The sequence below is a fragment of the Salvia miltiorrhiza genome, chromosome 1 (genome assembly GCF_028751815.1).
Source record: "Salvia miltiorrhiza cultivar Shanhuang (shh) chromosome 1, IMPLAD_Smil_shh, whole genome shotgun sequence".
NCBI classification, from domain to species: Eukaryota; Viridiplantae; Streptophyta; class Magnoliopsida; order Lamiales; family Lamiaceae; genus Salvia; species Salvia miltiorrhiza.
The window spans coordinates 23344615-23370552 of record NC_080387.1 but is presented as its reverse complement, the minus strand read 5'-3'; the positions used below and the strand labels follow the sequence as shown (position 1 = coordinate 23370552).

The following is a 25938-nucleotide window of genomic DNA, read 5'->3' as shown; positions in this document are numbered from 1 at the left end:
GGTGATAAATCAACCGTAGATCTTGATGATCTAAGTGCTAAAAATTATTCCTATTTTATACAAAAAAAAAAAATATGTTTTTATTCTAGCCATCCCCTATATATATATATATATAGGGGTGGGCTAGAATAAAAACACTCTTAAGTGTATAAAATATAAACGTTTCTTAATTTACAAATTTTATGCAGAACACGTATGAATTTATCTAACAGAGTTACGAATTGCGAAAAATAAATTTTTGTTACCTTTGGGATTCGAACTCAGGACCACGAATTCATCCAACATGGTTACGAATCAACCGTAGATCTTGATGATCTAAGGGCTGAAAATCATTTATATTTTATACACTTAAGAGTGTTTTTATTCTAGCCCTCCCCTATATATATATATATATATATATATATATATATATATATATATATATATAGGGTCAAGTTAAACAGAGAATTATTATATATTTCATTTTGAACAAGTCTATACATTTTACGAACAGATCAACATAACTGACGAATAGACGTATTTATTAAAAAAAGAGAAAAACTCGTCATCAGCAGGATTCGAACCCGGGGCAAATTGTTGTTCATGCGGTACATTGATTTGTTCGTAAATATTGTAGATCTGTTCGTTTTTATTTGACGAATTCTCTATTCTCTAAATATTTAGCATTCTCTGTTTAACTTTTCTCTCTCTCTCTCTCTCTCTCTCTATATATATATATATATATATATATATATATATATATATATATATATGAGTTGGTTTGGTTATAGTGAAAACTGCAATTTAAAATGAGAATTGAAAACACTGCACTAGCGTGTAAAGTTACTCCATTGGAGAAAAATGAAAAAAAAATTGCTCCCTCCAGGATTCGACCCAGATGGTGCATCCATCCATAAAAATGATGCATCCGCCGTTGATATTCATGATCCAAGAATTGAGGATGGTTCTCCATTCTCATTTTAAATCTCGGTTCTCATTTGAACCTCCCTATATATATATATATATATGTGTATATATATATATATGTATGTAGGGTGCCGCTATTCAATGGACTTCCCTTAGTCTATAATATAAGACTAATTTATAACCATAGATTGTAGATGATCTACGGCTGGATTTTAATTAAAATCTTGTGTAGAGTGCATTTAATAAACTAAATTATGCATGCCGAATTATGACGTAGGGGTAAAATCGGCCACTTGAATTTGACTCCCTAAATTCTCTATATGGTAGTTCCGATTCTGTAGCATCAATTAAAAGTAATATTAAGATTTGCAATGATTACTTGTAAATATGTTCAATGGAGTGACGAAATCATGGTAGTAAATGAATTACACCTAAAAGTTCACCGAATCATTTTGAGGATTTGAGATAAATTTGAATTTTTCTTAATCTTGTATACTCAAAATAATTATTATCCTCTGAATCAAAAAAAGATTGTTCATCTTTCCACACTCAACACAAAGCTCTCTACGAAAACAAGGGTTTTCGTTCATCCCCTCCAAGTTGACTGATAAACTCGCCGGCCCTAACGCGCCGTCCGTTAGCAAGGCGACGTAAATGGCAGGAAGCAAGTCTAATACAACGGGTGAGATGACCGATTGTTCTAGATTAATTTGATCTCCTCTTCCATATCTACACTCATTTGGTTCCGATTCTCAATCCAATTAAATCTTCAAACGAAGAGGCTACGCAGTGGTTCTGGTGGTTGGCGTAGGTGGAGGAAGGCTGGCGCGGTGGTTCTGAATCGAGTAGGCACGCTGACGACGCGCGGGTTGGTGTCTGGACGGCGCATCGGTTGCACGTGAAGACAGTGCTGGACTGACGTGAGCTGTGGTGGTGGCGGCGGCGCTACTGATCGCCGTCTAAATCTGACGGCGACGCTGTGTGCAGGAGCGACGTACGATGAGGAGGAGGCGGCACACGGCTTTCAACCATTTGCTGTCCCCGAGTTCCACCTTGACGACACTTCATTCCCGCCCACAGTCCCCAACTTGGCCCTACGGATCCCCACACAAAGGTCCTCATTTTCAGCCCTCAAGAACACGATGGAATCCCCCGCCACATCCTTGCCCAAGATCGCCTGCACAGGCAGCTCGGTCAAATTATTTCCATGAATTATTTTTTGTTTATGTATGAATTATTTGTAATTCACGGCTGTTCCATTTTTTGTGTATTGTATAGTTCATTTAATAAATGAAAAAATTCATACGGATTTGTGGCTGAAGAGTATGATGAGTTCCTGATTGCATGAATTGTTTTTTATTTATGTATGAATCATTTGTTTTCATTAAAATACGCATCTATTGCATGAATTATTTTTGGTTTATGTATGAATTTTTATGTTTTGGATTAATCTGATTGCATGATTTATTTTTGGTTTATGTATGAATTATTTATTTTAGTCTCACCCTATATCTGTTGCATGAATAATTTTTGGTTTATGTAAAAAAAATTATTTGTTGCATGAATTATTTCTGATTGCACGAATTATTTTTGGTTTTTGTGTGAATTATTTGTTTTAGCCTCACCTTATATCTGTTGCACGAATTATTTTGGGTTTATGTATGAATTTTTATTTGTAAAAAGAATAAGAGAAATTTGATTAAATGTAATAAAATGTCAGTAATAATTCATACATTTTTAATGCAAAATTCGTACAAAGATGCTAGCGAAATTCGTACAGAGTTGTTAGAAAAATTATTTGTAATAATTACTGTATGAATTCTAAATTAAAACGGTAAGAATAATGCATGATCAGTAGAAATATCTAAGAATTTAGTGAAGATTTTTTAACTTACTTGTACGTGAATTATTTAGTGAAGCTTTTTAATTTTGGAATGTTTGTATTTGGTCTAATCGTGATCCCTTAATTAAAGGATGGGATAGTTATTATAATTATGTAATTACTTAATCACCCTAATACCTAGTCTAACGTTATTTAGCTACAGATTATGAAGTGAAGATCTGACCGTGGAATTAATAAAATCCAAGGGTCCACGATGAATCTTATTTTATAGGCTAAGTTTGGGTTTTATTTTATAGGCTAAGTGTGGAAAGATGAACAATCTTTTTTTGATTCAGAGGATAATAATTATTTTGAGTATACAAGATTAAGAAAAATTCAAATTTATCTCAAATCCTCAAAATGATTCGGTGAACTTTTAGGTGTAATTCATTTACTACCATGATTTCGTCACTCCATTGAACATATTTACAAGTAATCATTGCAAATCTTAATATTACTTTTAATTGATGCTACAGAATCGGAACTACCATATAGAGAATTTAGGGAGTCAAATTCAAGTGGCCGATTTTACCCCTACGTCATAATTCGGCATGCATAATTTAGTTTATTAAATGCACTCTACACAAGATTTTAATTAAAATCCAGCCGTAGATCATCTACAATCTATGGTTATAAATTAGTCTTATATTATAGACTAAGGGAAGTCCATTGAATAGCGGCACCCTATATATATATATATATATATATATATATATATATATATATATAATTGATTCCGATGGCATACGGATTTTTTCGGTATATACTATCGGTATATACCGGTGGTATATACCTAAACAACGGTATATACCGGTTTTTCGGCATATACCGCGGTATCGGTATATATCGGTATACCGCGGTATGAGGAAAATGATACCGTTGTCGTACCGAAAATCTTCGGTACGGTACAATACCGTACCGAAATTTTCGGTATACCGAAATTTCGGTATTTTCGGTACGGTAAGTGCGGTATACTGATTTTTCGGTATTTTGCTCCACCCCTAAGCTTGGCAATGCAAAGCGAAGGGGCTCGTTGGGGCGCTTGTTGAGCAAATCCAATGAGTTCCATTGTCTATGCTCTTATAATTCCGATTTATAGTTTCTAAAGGGATATCAAGCGGTGCGAATTTTTATCTACAAACAGTGAGGTCGAGGGATCAAACTCCATCGATCCCTCTCTCTTAAAGTCAAAAAAATATAATCCCGATTTATAATTCCAAAAGTATTATTGATACTTATGCAAAATAAATTGAGAGCAATTAAATGGCTTGAAGATGTCGTTTTCTATATTTCCCGACTGACAAGGACCACAGGTACACGTCCAATAATCAAATTGAATTCTGCCGTATTTCTTTTTATTTTAAATAAATATTTGTTCAAAAATCCTGAAGTTAAGATACATTTGAAAAATCATTATTATTCCTTTTGTTCACTTATCCTAATTTTTATATGAACCCACATATTTTATAACTATTTTACACTATAATATAATCTCATTCTTTTTAATAATAGTGCAAAAAATAATAGGAGGGAGTAAATTATTAAAACAACATACGCACTAGAAACAGCCTTTCCCTTAAACCCACGAGTATGCACAACAAAGCTTCAGAGTAAACAATGATGCGAAATCCATTTAATCTTGGAAAATTAGTTACTTCTCTTTCTTCTTCATATTCTTCCACACCCCATGCCATTCAACCGCCAAAACCTTTCTTCCCAAATCGAGATGCCCATTTCATTGAATCCATCCAACATCTCTGCCAACAGAAACGGCTGAAAGACGTGATTCCATTGCTAGAAAATCAAGTTCTCCCCCCTCCCGAGGCTTATTCAAGAATCCTGCAACTGTGTATCGAAAAGAGGGCACTAGATGAGGGCAAAAGAGTCCACGACCATATCACTCGCTCGGGTTCGGGTTTCGTGGCTGGGGTTTTCATCTCCAACAAGATTCTCGAGATGTATTGCAAATGCGGGAGTATGTCGGATGCCCGCAAGCTGTTTGATGAAATGCGTGAGAGGGATTTGTGTTCTTGGAACACTTTGATCTCGGGCTACGCGAGAATGGGCATGCTATTAGAAGCGCGGGAGCTGTTCGATGAAATGTCTGATAGAGACAACTTCTCCTGGACGGCCATGATCTCCGGTTACGTGAAGCATAAGCAACCCGCGGATGCCTTGGAACTGTACAGACTAATGCAGAGAAATGAGAAGCTGATGATGTGCAATAAGTTCACCGTTTCTAGCGCTCTCGCGGCCTCGGCTGCCATGCAGTCGCTGCTCTTGGGGAAAGAGATTCATGGGCGTATAATCAGAACAGGGTTGGAGTCTGATGCCGTGGTTTCGAGTGCTCTGTTGGATGTGTATGGCAAGTGTGGGAGCCTAAACGAGGCGAGGTACATTTTTGATAGAGTACAAGGCAAGGACATTGTGGTTTGGACAGCAATGATTGATCGATATTTTGGAGATGGGAGGTGGGAAGATGGCCTTTCTCTGTTTTCTGATCTCTTGCGTTGTGGGATTAGCCCTAACGAGTATACGTTTGCAGGGGTTTTGAACGCGTGCGCTCACCAAACTGCGGAGGAGTTGGGCAGGCAGGTCCACGGGCACATGATGCGGATTGGATTTGATCCGTGCTCTTTTGCTGCTAGCGCGCTCGTGCATATGTATGCCAAGTGTGGTAGTGTGGAGAGAGCGGATAGAGTGTTCAAGTCGCTGCCTAGGCCTGGTTTAGTCTCGTGGACCTCGTTGATCAATGGATATGCTCAGAATGGGCAGCCCCATGAAGCTCTCAAGCTGTTTGATATGCTGCTTTGGTCTGGCACTCAGCCTGATCATGTTACTTTTGTAGGTGTTCTATCTGCTTGCACTCATGCAGGTTTAGTCGATAAAGGTCTCGAGTATTTCCACCTGATAAAGGAGAAACATGGGCTGCTCCTCACGGCTGACCACTATGCTTGTGTGGTTGATCTCTTGAGTCGTGCGGGAAGATTCAAGGAAGCAGAGGATATGATTCGTGCAATGCCTATGAAACCGGACAAGTTTGTGTGGGCTTCTTTGCTTGGTGGGTGCAGGACTCATGGGAACTACGAAGTTGCAGAGCGAGCTGCTGAGGTCTTGTTTGAGATTGAACCCGAGAATGCAGCTACCTACGTCACTCTTGCTAATATCTACGCCACTGCAGGGAAGTGGGAGGAGGTGGCGAAGGTGAGACAAGTGATGGATGAGAGAGGAGTGGTGAAGAAACCTGGAATGAGTTGGGTTAGCCTCAACCGGAAGGTGCATGTGTTCTTGGTTGGAGATGAATCCCATCCGAAATCAAATGAGATATTCGAGTTCTTGGGTGAGATGACGAAGAGGATGAAGGAAGAAGGGTTTGTCCCTCACACGAATTACGTGCTGCATGACGTAGAGGAAGAGCAGAAGGAGCAGAATCTGTCGTACCATAGCGAGAAACTTGCAGTGGCATTCGGCATCATCAGCACTCCTCCGGGGACTCCCATCAAGGTTTTCAAGAACTTGAGGACCTGCGTCGACTGCCACACGGCCCTTAAGTTTGTGTCGAGGATTGCAGAGAGGAAAATAATCGTGCGGGACTCGAGTAGGTTCCATTGTTTCGAGTCGGGGAGCTGTTCTTGCCATGATTACTGGTGATCTTGAGCGCTTTACCAGTTGCTGCAACTCTATTCTTATTGTATTTGTATAGCGTAGCAGTTTAACACCGATGCACTTTCATTTTTCTTCAATGGCGGGTTGCATAAGTGAACATATTGGAATTTGAAATTTGGGAATTCGAAGCTTGTGTTATTACTCTTATTTTTTCTGTATCTGATTCACATATTTATTTATAAGGATAAAGGAGCAGTGTAAATTGTTGAGAGGTATTGAAGTGTCCCACATTGGATTGGAGATAGTGACATGAGCCACTTTATATGGTGAGGCAACCCTCTCCCTTATAAGGCCTTTTAAGGGAGAAATGGCCCAATATCCATTTCTAACATGGTATCAGAGCCAAAACCCAATCCAATGATGATGGACCCCTCAATATCGTCATCAACAGATGGCGTTTGGGAATGGACCCCTCAATATCGTCATCAACAGATGGCGTGGCGTTTGGGATAGTCCACGCTGCGCGTAAATTCCCACAATTACAATTGTTGAGGAGGATAAGATTTAGGGGTGTGACTGGCTTCACGATTTCGTTAATGCTTTTAGTAGGAAAAATAAAAAAGGTTGCACCTTATTATAACCAAAATTATATAGGAAAAAGAAATTGTAGTGATATAAATAAAATTGTGGAAATAAAAATATTCTCATTAAAACCCCCTTATAATGTTTAAAGTGTAAAAAATACATTGTTACACATTTTTTTTCTTGATTAAAAGACCCTTATAATGTGTAAAGTGTAAAAAATACACTGTTACACATTTTTTTTTTAATTCATACTATTATTTTGCAAAATCGTGTAATAGTCACGAAGAGTGTGTAACAATGTATTTTGAATTGCTACACATTTTTTGCAATCAGTGAAAACAATGTGAAAATTGTGTAATAATTTATTTTACACTATTCCTCAAAAAAAAAAAAATTATTTTGCACTATTATACAATTTTTCACAAAAATATGTAATAATCAATGGAGGCGGCGGTGTCGATAGAGAGAACGATAGATAGAAAGAAATCCTATAGATTGGGGAGAGAGAGAGAGAACAACGACGATTCTCGCTAGAAAACCGAGAACCGAGAGAGACATAATGAAATCCTAGAGATTGGGGATTTCAAAGTGGGAGAGAAAGTGAGAGATAGATAAAGCAGTGGAGATTGAGAACAACGGCGACATAGCGGCGTCAGTTATGGTGGAGGACAACAACGACACACAATGGAGAGGGTGGCAGTAGTGTAGAAATGGGAAATAAGAGAGGCGGACGTCAACGCGACGTCCTCCTCCTGCATCGTCATTTGTCGTTGCAACGACGTACACCTCGTCGTGTCTGGTGAAAATGAAGGACACAATGGGAGACAAAGTTCACATCGGAGGATGGGGTTTTCACAGAGAATTGACGAAAAGAGGGAGACAAGAAAAGGGAGAAAGAGAAAGAGACGATGAGAGAGAGAAAGAAGACCTGAGAGTAGCAACGGCAACGAATGCATGTGCAGAAGGGAGAGGGGGAAGGCAGCGGGCGGTGCATGTGCGGCGAGGGAGTTGGGGGTGGTGATTTTTTTTTTTTTAATCATTAAAAGTAAATTGGTACATTTACATTAACAGTATTAGTATTTTCAATTTTTTTTTTCTTCAAGAGTATTATTATTGTTATTTTTTTTATAAATTACATAAATAAATAAAGAAATTTAAAGATTACATTACGGTGGATTCAAACTCTGGACCTCAGGCCTTGGGCATTAACCATCTATTAACACAAAATAATAAAAAAAATTCACTACCATAAATATGTTCAAAAATTCAACTTTTTTAAAAGTGAATATCTGTGTTAGGTTGTTTACTTTTTTTTAAGGGTGTTTACTTTTAAGAATTAATCTTGATAAAAATAGTAAGACTATTCATTTATTTATTTAAATGGATTAGAATTTTAAGATATCTCAAGGTCCTTGATTATTTTAATCATTTGAACTTATTTTACTTGATTTATATCCCATTGAAAGAGTGAAATAAAAAAAATCCTAATCTTGAGAATAATAATACTCAATTATATATTTTATCGATCATTACCACCTTTAGAATTTACTTTTAATAGTCTAGTTTTCTAAAGAATTTTTTAGAGGTATAATTTTCTAAAGCTAATCATACTTCTGTATTTCAATAATATGATTCACGCGTGAGAGTGAAATAACAGAAGGAATTGTCATTTTCATGTTCATTTCAATTCTTACTAATTATTGTTGGTATAGGTTGGGTCTTCAGAATCACCATTTCCAATTTAATTATCATGGGCAATTGGGCATGTTCCATTCGTCCGAAAATAACTTAATTTATGATGCATTTATTTATTTAGTTTTGTTTTGTAAGGAAATGATGCAATTATCTTTCGTAAATTTTTTGCCTCTAACATTATTACATAAATTATTATCGATTCCTTTTATGGTTGAGCATTATATGAATGCTACTAAAAGTTCAAAATAATTTAAAATAGAGCAAATGCATCAAAATAACTTAAATCATATCCGTTTACATAAAATGGACCATATTATCGATTTTAGCCTAAAGTAAGCCCCAAAATATCAATTATAGTTTATTATGGATGTGCATGCGGACGTGGACGTCGAATACAATGCGGCATTCTTTTAAGGGCAAATTCAACCAAAGAATCTATAATTATTTTTTTCTTATTATAATAATTATTTGACCAAATAATTAAAAGTACATCATATCGTGAATAAAAAAAAAAATACTTGACATAAAAAAAAGATAACATTGAAATATTACATTTCTTCATATCAATAATTACTTTTTATTAAAACAATAATTATTTGACCGAATAACTAAAAATACAATTTTTTGTGAATAAAAATTACAATTATCATGAAAAAATGTACTTCCTCCGTCCACTAATAGTATAACACTTTGGTGGACACATGTTTTAAGAAAATAGTTTGAATGTGTTTGGCTGAGCTTATAAGCTCTTTAAAACAACTTATAAGCTGTTTATGAACTTATAATCGAGTCAGAGGGTTTTTAGTACAATTATTTAGGTTGATTTGGAAATTAGGACAATAACTTTCGGACTTGTAAAAATAGGATACTAATTAATAAGCGTTGCACCCGCATGACATTTATGAGCCAATTATTGAATTTTGGGACTTTATTGCACGGACCAAACACATGACAACCCGCACGGAGGGGTTGATTATGTGGCAAACACATCATTTTTATGGCTCAAGATAGGATGTCATGTGTTTGGTCCATGTGGGAAAGTCCGAAAATTCGATAATTGACCGATAAATGTCCTGCGGGTGCAACACTTATTAATTAGTGTCCTATTTTTACAAATCCGAAAGTTATTGTCCTAATTTCCAAATCAACCTAAGTTACTGTCCTAAAAAACCCTTTGACTCACTTATAACCTCCTTCAAAGTTTTTGTTAAAATAAGTTACTAAAAAGCTTATAAGTTGTAAAAATAAGCTCCCCAAAAATTAAGTTCCCTTACCTCAACTTATTTTCCCATATATACTATATTAAAAAGGCAGTTTTCAATTTCAAATTGATTTGAGTGGCAATTTTGAAAATATATGTAGGGTTAAGTACCAAGTTTCTTCCTATCGATGACGTCCCTATCGCGTACAAGACCCTATAGTCAGGGTCAGAGCTGTTTACTACCTCAACGTGGTAAAATCACACCAAATACCCCCCTGCGTTTCAACGATGCTTAACACTGTTAGGCACCATTAAAACGCAAGGGGGGTATTTGATGCGATTTTGCCACGTTGAGGTAGTAAACAACTATAACCCTGACTATAGGGTCCTGTACGCCAGTTGGAGGACGCCACCACTGCTAACATCTTGAATTCGTCCGCCATCCAAAAACGAGGAAAGAATCATTCACAAACGGTGGTGGCTTAGGTTGCCGTCCGACTGAGCGAAGAAAATAGTGAGATTGGGGACCTGGGTTGGGTGGAGGCGGCTCTCTGGCCGTGCGTTCGCCGGAGATCGAAGGGGGTAGGAAGTGGCGTCTAGAATGGGGACCTAGGGTTTAGATGGGGAAGATGAGATGGAAGGGAAGAGAGGGAGGCGGCAGTCGCGGCCTTACTGCGATCGTTGGAGACTTGGGAGGCGGCGGCAGTGCTATCCACCGGAGAACAGAGGGAGACGGGGGTGTCGCCGATCTGATTCTGGCCTCGCGGGTGGAAGGGGGAGGTCAAAGTGCTAGAGGTTCAAGGAGAGAGTATAATAATAATAAAAAAAATCTAACGGTGTTAAACACCGTTAAAACACGAGAGGGTATTTGGTGCGATTTTGTCACATTGAGGTAGTAAACAGTTCTGACCCTGACTATAGGGTCATGTACACGATAGGGACGCCATCGATAGGGGAGAATTTGGTACTTAACCCATATATGTATAATATGGTGGTTAAAAATAAACCACATCCCCATTATCTTATCCACAAATATTAGATGAAATATCAATTAATAGATATCAATTATCACGAATTTAATACGAAATATCACATAAATTGACAATAAAGAATTCTAATTGATATTTTTTACTCACAATTTTTCGCAATAGTCAAATTTGTCAAAAAATTTGGCAATTCAAACTTTTAAATCCACATCAAATCGTTCGAGTCTTTGATTTGAGAAATCAAACGTTAAAATTTTACTGATTTAGAAATAATTTAGCGTTTTGGTCTATACTATACATCTATATCTATATCTATCTATCTATCTATCTATCTATCTATCTATCTATCTATCTATACTATATTAGAAATGGAGTTTTCAATTTAAAATTAATTTCAAATTAATTTAAAAATTGAGTGACAATTTTATTGTTATAATATAATTGAAGGTTTATGTTTAAACTATATACTCCCTCCGTCCGCCAAGATTATGTAAAAATTACTATATTTGGCGTCCGCCAAGATTATGTCACTTTCCTTTTATGGCAATGGTCCCACCATCCTCTTTAATATTTTATCCTTACTAACACTCTTTATTTACAAAAAACCCACTCAAAATTCAATCTCAACCACACATCTCATAAAGTGGTGGGACCCTTTCTCCACTACATCAAAATCATCACCAATTTTATTAAATCCCGTGCCCAAGCAATTTTACATAATTTTGGCGGACGGAGGTAGTAGTATTTTTCTTCTTATTTTCATTTTCTTTAACTTCTTATTTGTTGTTACATTTTTTTTCCAAAATTGTGAAATTCGATTGATAATAAAATATTTAATATGCATATCAAATTAAAGATCGCGATAAGAGCTTTAATAAGATACTATATTTTATGAAAATATTTGATTTAAAATGTAAAAATTAAATTTATTTAAATATTAAAATTTTATAAATTTCTCTCTTCTCTCTCATCTTTTTTGAATAAATATATTTTTAATTCTTTTTAATTGGTATTTTATTTTTATTTTTTTAACTTAATCTTTTATTTTTGTTTCTCATAATATCAAATTTTATAATTGTCAAATATTTTATATTTTTTTCCATATTTAATTTAAATATATTTAATTAAAATTAAAATTTTATTATATTTATAAATATAATAATTGAATTAGTATTACTTTTATATTAATATAAAAATAAAAAATATTTTTCTGTGCATTGCACGGGATGCAAATGCTAGTTATCTTATAAGCAACACTTATTTTACAAAAATAACTCAACTACTCCCTCCGTCCCTGAAATAAGTTTCTCTTTGAGGACGACACGGATTTTAAGAAATATTGTAAAGTGTATTGATAGTGGAGAAAAAGTATTATAATTTGGTGAATCGTGAATGAACGGGTGGTGATTTAATCGGTGAATTATAGTTAGATTGCGAATTTTACCTAGTGTTTGAGCGTAAAAGTTGGGAGAGAAAGTTGAATTGCTGAGAAAGAATTGAGTTGCTGTTGTATTAAGTGAAGAGCACATAGGTTACATAGGAGGAATGCATGGGGTATTTATAGAGTATAATAGAAGGGTAAAATAATAATTTCATCTCTGAAAACATGCTCCCCGCGTGGTCAGGGGCATAGTGGTAATTTTGCCCGTAGACGGGCGATTCCGCTGCTCTGGCGCTCCCCGAGTGAAACGGTCACTCTTACCGCTGACTATCTCGCATGATAGATCATTCTTCTGTCTTTGGTGACTCCTCTGACTAGGCCGCATTCCTCTGGCGGAATTCATTCCTCTGGTAAAGTTCATTCCTCTGATGGGGTCCATTCCTCCGACCCTAGTGATTCCTCTGTCCGAGTCGATTCCTCTGCTCTGCATATATTACTCCTCATCATAATTATTATTGGAAGTTGTGAAAAGCTATTGGGAGTGGTGAAAAAGTGAAAAGTAAGAATAAATAAGTATTATTAGTGTTGGGGTAGTTGCAAAAAAATGGAAAGAAAGAAAGAAGAATTTATCTGGGGGACGTCCCAAAAAGGAAAAAGCAGAACTTATTTCAGGGACAAAGGGAGTATGACTTTTTTTTTCACCATATATCATTCTATTTTTTTCTTCTCTCTCTAACAAAGATTTTTTCTCTCTAACTAAAAATTATATCTCCAGTTTATAAGCTTAATTAACCAAACACTTCGAAACATCTTATAAGTTCCAAGAGTCACTACAACAAAAAACATATATTGAGACACTTATTTAGAGGCATTTTTTATTTAGTGTCTCTAAATATATGTTTTGGGACAATTGTTGAATACTATCTAAATGTAAAGACATTTAATATTTTAAATGATAAGTTTCAGTAATTAAAATTTTTTGGGGGAAGAATCGCGCTTTTTTTTTTTTTTTTTTTCTTCCTTATTTTGGCGGACTCCTCCCTTAAGCCAATTTCACTCCCATATCCCCTTCATTCATTGTTCTCTCTTAGTGAAACTTCCACCAATTTTCTATTTCACACCAGCCAAAATACTCAAAATCTGAAATTCATTGTGCCTCACACTATTTTTGCCGCTGCGCCGTCTTCATCGCCGAGCCGCTGCGCTGTCAACATCCTGTTCAATGCTTCAGTCGCCGCTGCACCTACTACCCATAACCTAGGCATCGATTTTGCGCGTTGTGCGGCGCTGTCACTAGTGTTCTCGCTCCAATCGAAAGCCCCATAGAAGAAGTCTAGGTTTTAAACTAAAGTACCCGAACAAGGGAATCAAAATTCTAAACAAGATTCATCTGGTTGCTCTGCAATTTCAGGTATCCATATAAATTATTTCTTATTTTTCAATATTAAGTAATTTTTTATGTCTTTGGTATTTTTCAATCTTAAGTAGTTTGTAGTTTGCTGGCCAAACAAATGGAAGGACTTTACGACAACATAAATCTTTGTCATGGATTGGGGTGGTGGGGTGGAGTAGAGATGCAGGCACTTCCTTTCGCTTGAAATTCCTCTTTTGTTTTTGGGAGAGAAGACGATTGAATTTCTTTTTACTATAGCTAGATTGGTTGCCAAACTTGTTTTTGTCTGATTATGATATTTAATTAATTTTTAATCTCGATTTGGGATTTTTAATCAATGATGTACAATTTTGAACTGATTATTTGGTTGTAGATTTAACTTGTTCATTTCCCCCCTCAATTCTAGGATTCACTGATTTAGTCTTCTTTTGTAGTTTTGCTATGTTTATGCCTGTGTTGGATTGATGAATTTTCTCTTTTCACCAAAGAATCATGCAATCAGGACAAATGAATACATTATGGCGAGAGTTGTGGAGACTGTTATATACTCCCTCCGTCCCTGAAATGACTTTCTCTTTGGGGACGGCACGGGTTTTAATGAAAAGTTGTAAAGTGTATTGATAGTGGAGAAAAAATGATATAATTATTATTGGAAGTTGTGAAAAGTGTTATAATTAATATTGAGAATGATGAAAAGTGAAAAGTAAGAATAAATAAAGTATTATTAATGGTGGGGTAGATGTCAAAAAATGGAAAGAAAGAAAGAAGAAGTTATTTGAGGGACGTTCCAAAATGGAAAAAGAGGAAGTTATTTTAGGGACGGAGGGAGTATATTTGTTTCAACAAGTAATGTCTGACTGTAAGTTATTATTCTATTTTCTCTATTCAGACAGTCTTGGATGAAGATGAAAATTGATGCAGGAACAAGATCAGAGGATCTTCATGGAGGTGTTAGTTTTACATTTTGTTTTCTGATAGAAGATAATAAACTTTGTGACTTTAATTTTTCTTGTTGATGTTGGACATGAATAATAGGACTTTTGATTCATATCGAGTTGCCATTTGGATTGTTTAGTTATTGAAATGTTGATGATACTATTTATTGATATATCAAAAAACGATGTTATGATTGTATTTGTAAAGTAAATGCTTTTATATACTAATTTTAGGCATAAACTTTTTAATATTATAAAAAATAGTGTCCCTAATTTATTTTGACTGTCAAAATAAGTGCCTCATGTATTCATCTTAAGACACATATAAGGGTCCCATAATATTAATATCGAGACATAAAACAAATTATGAGGCTACATATTTTGTGTCTCGATACTTGTTAGGTCCGGAGGGTCTCGAATAGGTGTATGGGGGGGGGAGAATACACCTATAGACTATTTTTCTTTCCTCAAACTGAGGAATCTCAAGATAGAGATCAAAGCGAAACTTTACACGCAAACTATGACACCTGTTAACTGAAAGGAGTTTTGACCAAACAGGGTTGACGACTGATACTGAAAACTCTTCAGTAAGGAGTTATCAGTTAAGTTACTGGAACTTAACTGATGCACGTAAAGGCTTCAGTCGAGTTTGCTAAAACAGAGATGATAACACTCTTCCTGACTATCAGAAGATAGATCAGTCAGACTGATATCATACGCAGCGGAAATAAACTTAGTTTCGTAATAGCCTCGGTTGAGCACGTTGTTAGTCTTATGTTTCTCTTTGCAGTTATTCGGTATTCAGTTTATCAATTGAAACAACACAAGTAAGAATGTAAGACTGAAAGCTGTAAATAACACAGAGACTTTTACGTGGTTCGGAAAAACCCTTTCCTACATCTACGGTCGGTTGATCAGACTAACAATCCACTCCGCAAGTGCTTAACAGGTGCACTGCAAACCAAACCGTGTGCTTGCCGGGTGCACACAACCGTACCACTGAAGAAACCGCTTCTTCAGTACCCACACTTCACTCGTGTCGGATTTCTCTCGCCTAACACAACCCGCACTAAGACTTCTCAGAGTCAGAGTACCTTCCTGAACTCCGAATCACTCAAACACTCTACTCTTTCTTCTTGAAAGGAGGTTTGAACGGTTGCCAACTGTACTTCAAAGAACAAGTTCTTTGGAGCAAGTTTGACCGTGGCTTTTGGGTAAACAGAGGTTTGCCTAAGGTCTAAGAGAATATATGTAATCAGCATTGACTGATTTTGGCTTTGGAATTCTCTTTTTCGATTCAAGCTTTGGGGAGGTTAAGCTTTAGGCTGAGTAGCGATTTTGGCAGAGCTTCAACTTATGTCGTTGAATCGGTGAAGATTGAAGTCGATCCTCGAGCGCTATTTATTGGAGAGGTCTTGAATAGATCCATTGACGGAGAACGTCTTCAAGATTTCTTCTGTTGGAGAGCATTTCGAATTTGGGCTGAGGCTTCAATCTTCGAGGTTCCTTGTTTGGTGGAAACGGCTCTCTTGAAGGACAGGAGATGTGACGTCTCTGATAAAGTAGCCATCAAATAGGAATGACCTCTGCAGAGATAAGGAGATCCTGAGATCTCTGCATTTAATGCGGCTGTACTTTTGTGAGTACGTGGCTTCTTTTGAACGTTGGAAGTTCAGTCCGAGGAAGAAGGTTTAACTGATACTTGACTTTAGTATCAGTTCGTTGAGTCCACGGAGCACGCATTAAGTAATCAGTTCCGAACTGATTCTTCAACTGATACTTCAGTTGGTATCTTCTGTCTTCAGTCTTCAGTCTTCAGTCCTTCGTCCTTCAGTCTTCAGTCTTCAGTCTTCAGAACCGCAAGCTAAACTAGAAACGAACTCCAACACTTGAGTTGAAAACTGTTCTAGTCTATTACAATGAAGACCTATGGATTTTGGTATCATCAAAACAAGGATTAGGATATTCCACAAGGTTCCCAACAATTTCCCCATTTTTGATGATGCCAAAACCATACAGCACTTCTAGACAAACAAAAAGACTGAACTCACAGCAAAAGTTCTAAAACTGGCGTGAATACAATTCCCCCTTAACAATAGAACCTAATAACTTGTACTTAGAGTTAAGAACGAAACAGTTCTAAAAAAGAACAAAGAAAAGAGACATAAAAACATAATCAGAGCCTGGACAAAGAGTCATTGTCTTCAGGTTGAGATCAAAAAGAAGTTATTTTCATTAAAGAAAGACTGATAAGCCATCAGTCGAGGTACAGGGCAAGACTTACATTGGAGTGAAAAGAAAAACAAAAACAACATGGGAAACCCATGGACTCCAGCAGTCTGCATCGCTGCGCCTTGAACTTCTTGATCTTCATTTTCTGTCTTCAGTCGTCATGTTCCTAAGCTTGTTCCACTCTCACTTGTTTTCCATTGAATCGAGGTCTTATCCTTTGGCTAATCTTCCTCATGATCATTGAGATGATCATTTTTCTTGATCGTCTTCAGTCTTTTGAGAATAAGTCTCTTGGGATCTTTCCCCCTTTTTGGCAACATCAAAAAGGTAGAATTGACTGAAGGATGAAGCTAAGACCATTGCGAGGAAACAGAATCGCAGAATGGTCCAGAGAAAGATGCTGAGGGTAAGAGGTAGATGGAGAATGCGGAGGTTTAGAAAAAGAAGAAAGTGAAAGATGAGAGGAGACGAAGAAAGGGGCATGGGTTGATTTGCATGGCTCTCGAAACTGGGAAGAAGAGAGCAGTGAACATGCAAACCAAATGAGGTCGAGGAGAGGGTTTTTGGTGAAGAGAAAGAAGCATAAGAGGAGAGGTGTGTGGGTAAGGAAAATCGAATCAGCGGCTATCGTGAGGATAGACACTGTCGACGTTGCGCCGGTTGACAACGAGCTCCTGCTCATTGCTGTTACACCACACGGAAGCTTCACAAAAGGTGAGAAGCTCGCCTGAGAAAAGGGTGAAGTCCGTCTTGTTGAGATATGTACTTCAAACCGTATGGTCCGGGCATGAGGATGGAAGACACTCGCTTCGCTGGATACAAGTGAGGGTAGAGAAAACTTTGACGTCGGAGAGACGTTAAGATCCAGTGGAAGGGTCCGGTGAAGACCAAGTATGTGAGCGTCATTCTCCCACTCCATGACTTTGCAGTCATTGATTTCTCCTTTCGTCGGAACAAATTTTCTCTGCAACTTTGGAAAGATTGAAAATTTTTCTCACAGTGAAGGCTGTGGAGATTTGTTAGTTGATGCAGAAAAACTATTGAAGACATCATGGTATAAATAGACAAATTTTGTACCAAGTAAGAAGATAAAAAGTTTTTCGAAAACTGTGCCTAAAATGTTTTTGAAGAAAAATTCACGTCCGCCGTCACTGCAGGGGACTGACGCTTCAAAAAGGTGAGAGGTATCATTGCATTATGTCGTGTCAATGAGGTTCTCAAGAAATTTGATCACAGAGGCAAAAAGGTTGGAAAGATTTTTAGAGAAGATCAGGACAAGTTCAATCAAAACAGATTTTCCCTTTTAAAATACTTGTCCTTCTTGGATATTCCATTTTCCAACAATCAGTTAAAGGTTTTGAAAGAAACTGATCAGTTAGAGAAGGATTTTGAACTTAAAACACAAAGCTCTTAACTGAAATAACTGATTTTAAATGGTAAGTTTGAAAAATACTTACTGATCGACTGATCATCGTAGTCAGTCGATACCACTTGATCCTGGTTGATTCATCAGGATGACTTCTCTTCAGATGAGCGCTTGTCTCGAGCTTTCTACGTCAGCGGTCGTAGAACAGGAGTTGGTTGACCACCAGTCAGCATGACAGTTTGAGAAGATCTTCAAACACAACATCACTCTTCTGGGTTGATGAGGCCGATCTTTCCACACAGATCGTTGAACCTTTCTTCTGGAAGAGCTTTAGTCAGCAAGTCCGCTCTCTGAACAGCAGTTGGAATCCATTCAACAGAGATATTCTTCTTTTCGATATGATCACGGATGAAGTGATATCGAATAGCAATATGCTTGACTCTGGTGTGATGAACTGGATTCTGGGAGATTGCAATAGTACTGGAGCTGTCGCAATAGATTGGGACTTCCTTTTCGTCTATCCCATAGTCCTTCAACTGTTAGACTAACCATATGAGTTGTGAGCAGCAGGGCAGCAACATATTCAGCTTCAGTTGTGGAGGTGGCGACTGAAGTCTGTTTCTTTGAAAACCATGAGATGAGCTTGTTGCCTAGGAATTGACAGGTTCCGGAGGTTGATTTGCGATCAATTTTACATCCTGCAAAGTCCGAGTCTGAATATCCGGTGAGCTTGAAGTCGTCGTCTGCTGGGTACCACAATCCTAAATTGGGTGTGCCTTTGAGATATCGTAGTATTCGCTTTGCTGCATCCAAATGAGCTTCCTTTGGATCTAACTGATATCTTGCGCAAACCCCGACTGCATACGCGATATCTGGTCTGCTCGCAGTCAAATACAGTAAAGATCCAATGATTTCTCTGTACTTGTCGAAGAGACAGATTTTCCTTCTGAACCTGGATCAACTTTCCAGTTTGTATTCATAGGGATCTTGACTGATTTCATGTGCTGAATACCAAATTTGGCTATCAGTTCCTTGGCATACTTGGACCGACTGATCAGTATTCCTTCGCTGGTCTGCTTGACTTGCAATTCGAGAAAGAAATTCATTTCTCCCATCATGGACATCTGGAACTTGTTGGTCATGATGTCAGCAAACTTTTTGCACATGTGTTCGGATTTGGATCCGAAAATTATGTCATCAACATAAATCTGAACAAGCAAGAGATCTTCTCCTTATTTGAGAGTGAACAACGTTCTGTCCACAAATCATTTCTTGAAACCTTGTTCAACAAGATACTCCAAGAGAGTATCATACCAGGCTCTTGGAGCTTGCTTCAAGCCATAGAGCGCTTTCTTCAGCTTGTACACCTTTTCTGGTCCAACAACTTCAAATCCTGGAGGTTGTTCCACGTAGACTTCATCGGTGAGCACTCCATTGAGAAATGCACACTTCACATCCATTTGGTGTACCTTGAAACCTTTGTGAGCTGCGAAGGTTAAGAATAGTCTGACTGCTTCCAATCTGGCAACTGGAGCAAATGTTTCGTCGTAGTCGATTCCTTCTTCTTGACTGTAACCTTTTGCTACAACCCTTGCTTTGTTTCTCACAATGTTTCCTTCTTCGTCTTTCTTGTTCTTGAAAATCTATTTCAAACCAATCACCTTTGCATCGTTCGGTCGATCCACAAGCTCCCAAACTGAATTTTGATTGAATTCATTGAGTTCTTCTTGCATTGCGATGACCCATTGAGTGGACTTCAGAGCTTCTTCGACATTCTTGGGCTCTGTAGATGATAAGAAATAGCTGAAATTCTTATCTTCGTTGATGCAGTTCTGGTTGATATCAAAGACGAGGTTGCACATTGATCTTCGAGTCTTGACACCGTCCCATGGTTCTCCAATGATGTTCTCCTTTGAATGGAGTTCAAACCATCTTCGATACTTCTTGATCTCTTCTGGTGATGGTGGGGCTTCTTCAGTCAGAATGGTTCTGAAGTGTTGAACACCTTCTGTAGCAGGGGAGATTTGAGCTGGAGCAGCTTCGGCATGTTCAACTCGATCTTCAACTGGAGTTCCCCCTTGACTGATGCCATCTGCATTGGCTCCAGTCTGAACTTCAGACCTTTGGCTGATCTTTTGATGCTGAAGCTTCTCAGTATCTTCGTCTTTTCCTGGTCCCCACACCAAGACAGTAGAAGGTTCAGTGTTGTGGATTTCAGCTTTGGAAACTTTAGTGTTCTCAACACATCTTTCAGTTTCCTGTTTCCTGAAATCATCTGTAGACTCATCAAAGACAACACGTGGTGTTTCTGAAGGAATATTAAATTGAATTAACGTTCCGTTTGCCCGATGATCGTTTCTTAGATTATTATTAATTTATCATACAACGATTAATCCCTAACATGCTCCTATGAATTTAAGTGCTGCACGTTGGAGTTCAGAAATACCTGAAGAATTCAGAAGAATTCGTCAAACTCGCAGCTGAACAGACCATTCAGCTTCAAGCCTTTGTTTGAAACCTCAATCGTCCTCAAATCGTATTCTGCCCAGAAATATGACTTCTTCGTCTTTGAGAGAGCTTTCCGTGGCCGCCTGTTTCGCCTGAATCGGAGTTCTGTGCAGGAAGTTATGGCCGTTCTCCTGAAACTGCCAGAACTTGATTTCCTGCGAAAAATCTGACTCCAGCTCTGATCTTCTGAACTGTATCCCGCTCAGCTTTCACCGTTGGATGGACAACGAACTGTGAAAGTCCCAAGAGAGAATGCTCCACACGATTTCCTGCGCCCCACACAGCTCTCAAGAACCTAATTTTATCAGTGTGTATTTCCTGAGAGCTGACAGCTGTATTTATAATAAAATAAATACGTAGGAGGCGCAGATTAGGTGTAGGAGGCGTGTTCTCTCTCTTCTTGGGCTAGGAGACTTTGGGCCAGTCCAGGGACCAAATACAAGGAATAAAGATGGGCCTCAAATAAATTAATTATCTATAGTCAGCCCAGACCATAATTAATTTATAAATATCAGTTCATTCCACTAGAGAACCAATATTGACTTACCCCTTTATTGCCGGTGTTTGAGTCGGGGCTTGTATTTAGACTTATTAAATCCTCGTATTTAAAATATCCGACATCCATTAATTAATTAGAGCTCTGACAACTTAAATTAATTAATCTCTTTGTAATCCTTAAGCAGCACCACTCAAACCTTATTATTGCGCCTGAACTTAAACCTGCAGGGTTTAACGCAATAAACATTATTGAGCTCCTTAAGGGGATGTCATTATCCTCTATCGGATACGAGTACTAATACAGATAATCAAATATCATATATTAACTGCTATCACCCAAGATACAGAGTACTCAAGTTACTATATAACTCTCACTCATAGTAAATCAAAGTGATACACGAATTAACATATATATTCGAAATCTTATTAGTATTAAGATTTTATTAAGTCACTGAGATCTTGATTCTTCACTTAAGTCAGATAGAAGAATACATCTCACTGTGGCCCTATCAATACGTTATGACGTACCGGTATAGACAAGTAGTCAAGACAAACTACTTCCATCTATACCGCAGCCTAAACCGATGACTCGTCCTAAAGTCATCTCGGCTGTGATCATATTATATCTCTTAAGGTTAATCCAATTATATGGTCTTCTGTGATCTACAACACACCATATAATCTACTTGTATAGAGATAGAGAACATACATATGCAATCATGAACACAATCAGATAGGAGATTGGATAGTGAACTTAGGAAACATTGTATACAAGCATAAAACGGTTCTTGCTTTCAGTATACAAATCCAACAGTTTCTTCAACACAAAGAGTTTGAGAATTAAACACTCGATAGGCTTTGCTGGATCGATCTGTTCCAGAGTATCCAAGGAAGATTCCTGGATCAGCCTTGCTATCAAATGTGTTTAACCTCTTCTTTTTATTGTTGTGGATAAAACACCTAGAACCGAAAAGTATGAAAATAAGCAATTGAAGGCTTCCTGTTCTTCCATAGTTCGTATGGAGTCTTTCCATGTCTTTGAGTGAGGAAGGAGCGATTCTGTGTGTAGCATACGTTGTTGACTGCTTCAGCCCAAAACTTCAAGGGGAGTTTCGATTCGGCTAGCATCGTCCTTGCTGATTCCTTCAAAAACCTGTTTCTTCTTTCAGTAACTCCGTTCTGTTGAGGAGTTCTTGCTGCAGAAGTTTGATGATTGATTCCTTGTTCATCACAATACTCACGAATGACAGTATTGAGGAACATAGTCCCACGATCTGATCTGATGCTGATGATGTTGACTTCTTTTTCCACGCTCAGTCTTCTCAGCAGCTTTGGCAGTTCTTCCAGTGTCTCATTCTTGGTGAAGAGAAAGATAACCCAAGTATATCGTGAATAATCATCCACAACAACTAAGGTGTGCTTCCTACCATTGTAGCTTCTTGGAGAGATTGGGCCAAACAGATCCATGTGAAGTAGTTGAAGAATTCTTTCAGAGGAGTGTCCTGACTTTGACTTGAATGTCATTCGCGTCTGCTTTCCTCTTTGACATGCTTCACATTCTTGCTTCTTCTGGAACACAATAGAAGGAAGACCTTCTACAAGTTGATGTTTAGCAAGCTTGTTGATCGTCTTGAAATTGAGATGGTTGAGTCTCCTGTGCCACAGCTAGTTGAGCTCCGAGCTGCTTTTGCTGATGAGACACGTTTCTAGTGGGCTGTCTTCCCATGAGACGACGTAGAGACTTCCTTGTCTGAATCCTTTCAGAACCACCTTCTTTTGATTGTTTCTAACTGTGAATTCATCCTTTTTTATCTTCACTGTGAAACCGCTGTCACAAAATTGACTCACAGACAACAGATTATGTTTAAGACCAGAAACAAAGCTAACATTACTGATACTGGCGTTACCCATGTTGAGCACACCATAGCCTTTTGTTTTCCGATTGAGTTGTCTCCGAATGCAACTTTGGATCCAACTTTCTCAACATACTGAGATAGATATTCTTTGTAGCCCGTCATGTACTTTGAACAGCCGCTATCCAGATACCATGTCCTGATTGAAGCTTTAACTTCTTCTTTCTTTTTGTGTTTCCTGATTTTGACCTGCAAGGAAGAGTTACTTCAGGTACCCAATCAAGATTTGGGTCCTTCAATGTTAGCTTGAGTTCCCTTTGGAACCCATATCTGCTTCTGAACTGGTTTGGCTGATCTCTTGCACTTTGCTGATCGTCTGACTGAAGTAGTTGGTACTTCAGTTGGCACATGAGCATTATTCTGTTGAGCTTTCCTTTTGAAGGCCTCACTCTTGAAGGAATTTCGTTTGATGAGTGGTTGAGGTCTTCTTTGCTCGGCAAAGTATCTTCCTTGAGATACTTGAGTCATTATAGACTGATGGAGACTTGACTGATGTCGTGGGACGTGAGTCATGTGATGTCCAGTCGCTTGTCGTCGTGGATGTCGCTTGGCTCGTCTGGACTCATCATTGCTTTGTCTCCATGGATGTTGTTCTTTCTAAAACTGAACTGATTTCAGTTTCTAACTGATGTGACTGTTCTTCCCCTTGGACTGATGAGGAAGATTCTTCTTGATTCCAGATGTTCCTTCCCCGATCTTTGACTGAAATCTGCTTTCCAGTCTTCTCAGTAGAGTGATCTGGTTGGGGGCCTCCTTTGCTCGTCTGTAGCTCCGTGGAGGTGGAACATTTGTTCTTGCCATCGGATTGCGTTTGCGAACTTCATCCATATCATGATCTCTTGATTCTTCTGATGTGGTGATTTTAGAAGTATCGTCCTTTGAATTGATCATGACATTCTTTCCTTTATCAGCTGCAACCTTTCCTCCAATGCTTTCAACAAGACATTTCGATGGAAAGTTGCTTATCATGGGAGACTTCATCATGCAGTCTTTGACTGTTTCTTCCAGTTTGTGATTGAGCCTCTTGATTTCATGGGATGCTCTATCACATTCTGAGTTGGAGATTCTGAGCTTTTCTTCCAGTCGACTGTTCTCCATGATTAGCTGATCAAGACAAGTTTCATCCGGAAAGTAGATGATTGTCTGATTCTTAGCTCGTTCATCATTGATCTCTTTTTTCATTTTCTGATTTTGCTTGAGGAGATCTTCGAACATTTTCCTCAACTGACAGTGATCAATCAAGAGCTGATTGAGCTCGTCAGTTTCATCGGATGAGCTTTCTCCAGATTCTGAGTGGTCTCCTGAAAACATTAGGAAGTTATCAGTATAAGGAGTTTTTGAATGAGAGATTACCTCTGAGCCATTCATTCCATTGTCGTAGCTGTTGTCGGCCACGCTTTCAGTTTCATTGGCCATCAGGGCTTGGCTCTCATCATCTGAGCTGGTAGGGTTGAAGTCGGATGATTCAGATGTGTCTTCGGAAGAATCAGCATCGTCAGCAATCATCGCTTTCTTCTTTGTAAAGTTGCGATCCTTCTTGGCTTTCAGCTCTTTGCGCTCAGATTGAGTCAGTTCAGGGCATTCATTTCGAAAGTACCCTTTCTTTCTGCATCCAAAACATTCCATGTCTTTGATGTCGTAAGCGGCTGACTTTCTTTCTCCGCTTCGATCAGTGGAATGTCTGGAGTTGCTTTCTCTTTCCTTTCCTTTGTTGTGCAGTTTGTGGAACCTTCTGTACTTGCGGAATTTGGACTCCATCTTGTTGAATCTTTCAGTCAACAAAGCATATTGACTGAAGAAGTCCTCAGGGTAGAGTTCCGCTGGTTCCTTGATTTGCTTCTTGCCTTCTCTCGCTGAAGCTTTCAGTGCTGCTCCTCTTGTGGTTGATGGACCATTTTCGTCTGATCCTCCAGCCTTCTTGATTCCAAGATTTCTCTGTAGGTCGAACTCATTTTCCATGAGATCAGAGAAAAGCTTGTTTGTCGGGAGCTGACTGAATCCAGGCTTATGCTGATGAGCGACTGAGTAGATCTTCCATTCTCCGCGTGGCAGTGCTCGAAGAATTTTCAAGTTAATTTCTCGTTGAGTGTACTTGTCTTTAGAGATAGATTGAACTTCATTCAGGATTTGATTGAATCTGAGTTCCATCTCTTCGACAGATTCATTCTTGAGCATGAGGAAGGAGTCAAACTTCTGGCAAGCTATGGAAAGCTTATTCTCCTTGATTTCCTCAGAACCTATGCACATTCTTTCAAGAATGTCCCACATCTCCTTTGTAGTTCCACACTTGATGATCTTCATGACATGCTTGTCAGGAACGGTGCCAGAGATGATGCTTTTGGCGAGGTTGTCTAGCTCATCTTGCTTCCTTTCTTCTGTGGAGAAGTCTGCCTTTTGCTTGGGCTGGACCTCATCGTAAGGATCCTGATGTGGATCAACCTTTTGACCGTTTCGGTGATGGTGATTGGTCCGTTGGTGATGACTTCCCACATTCGGTAATGTTGGGCGGTGAGGAAGCTTTCAAGCCGAAACTTCCATATGTCGTATTTTTCAATACTAAACATAGGTAGAGAAGATAATCTGCTGTGGTTAATCTCCATCAAAAAGAGAGAACAGATAACAACAGATAGAGCAATTAGCAAGCACAATATGGAAGAGAAACTTTTTCGAGACCTTTGAGAAAAAGGATCTAGTTCAATTAGAACCTAATCAGAAACAGAGTGTTCTTGCGAACAACCTGCTCTGATATCAATTGTTAGGTCCGGAGGGTCTCGAATAGGTGTATGGGGGGGAGGAGAATACACCTATAGGCTATTTTTATTTCCTTAAACTGAGGGATCTCAAGATAGAG

At 38.2% G+C, this 25938-nt stretch overlaps 1 protein-coding gene and 1 long non-coding RNA gene across 3 annotated transcripts; both read left to right on the top strand.

Moving 5' to 3' along the window:
- The first annotated feature begins 4247 nt into the window (after window positions 1–4247).
- LOC131007062 (pentatricopeptide repeat-containing protein At4g37170-like) lies at window positions 4248–6576 on the top strand. Its single transcript, XM_057934207.1, has one exon. The coding sequence runs from the start codon at window positions 4406–4408 to the stop codon at window positions 6437–6439; it is 2034 nt and encodes a 677-aa protein (XP_057790190.1). The 5' UTR covers window positions 4248–4405; the 3' UTR covers window positions 6440–6576.
- Window positions 6577–13251: 6675 nt separating this feature from the next.
- Window positions 13252–14782, top strand: LOC131007061 (uncharacterized). 2 transcript variants are annotated; one of them, XR_009095882.1, is made up of 2 exons: window positions 13252–13653; window positions 14529–14782. It is a non-coding gene; the product is annotated as an uncharacterized LOC131007061 (long non-coding RNA). The 2 variants fall into 2 exon arrangements; XR_009095881.1 differs by having other exon boundaries at window positions 14525–14782.
- The last annotated feature ends 11156 nt before the right edge of the window (window positions 14783–25938 follow it).

Coding starts and splice junctions, on each gene's coding strand:
- LOC131007062 (XM_057934207.1), top strand. CDS start 4,406: ATGATGCGAAATCCATTTAATCTTGGAAAATTAGTTACTTCTCTTTCT.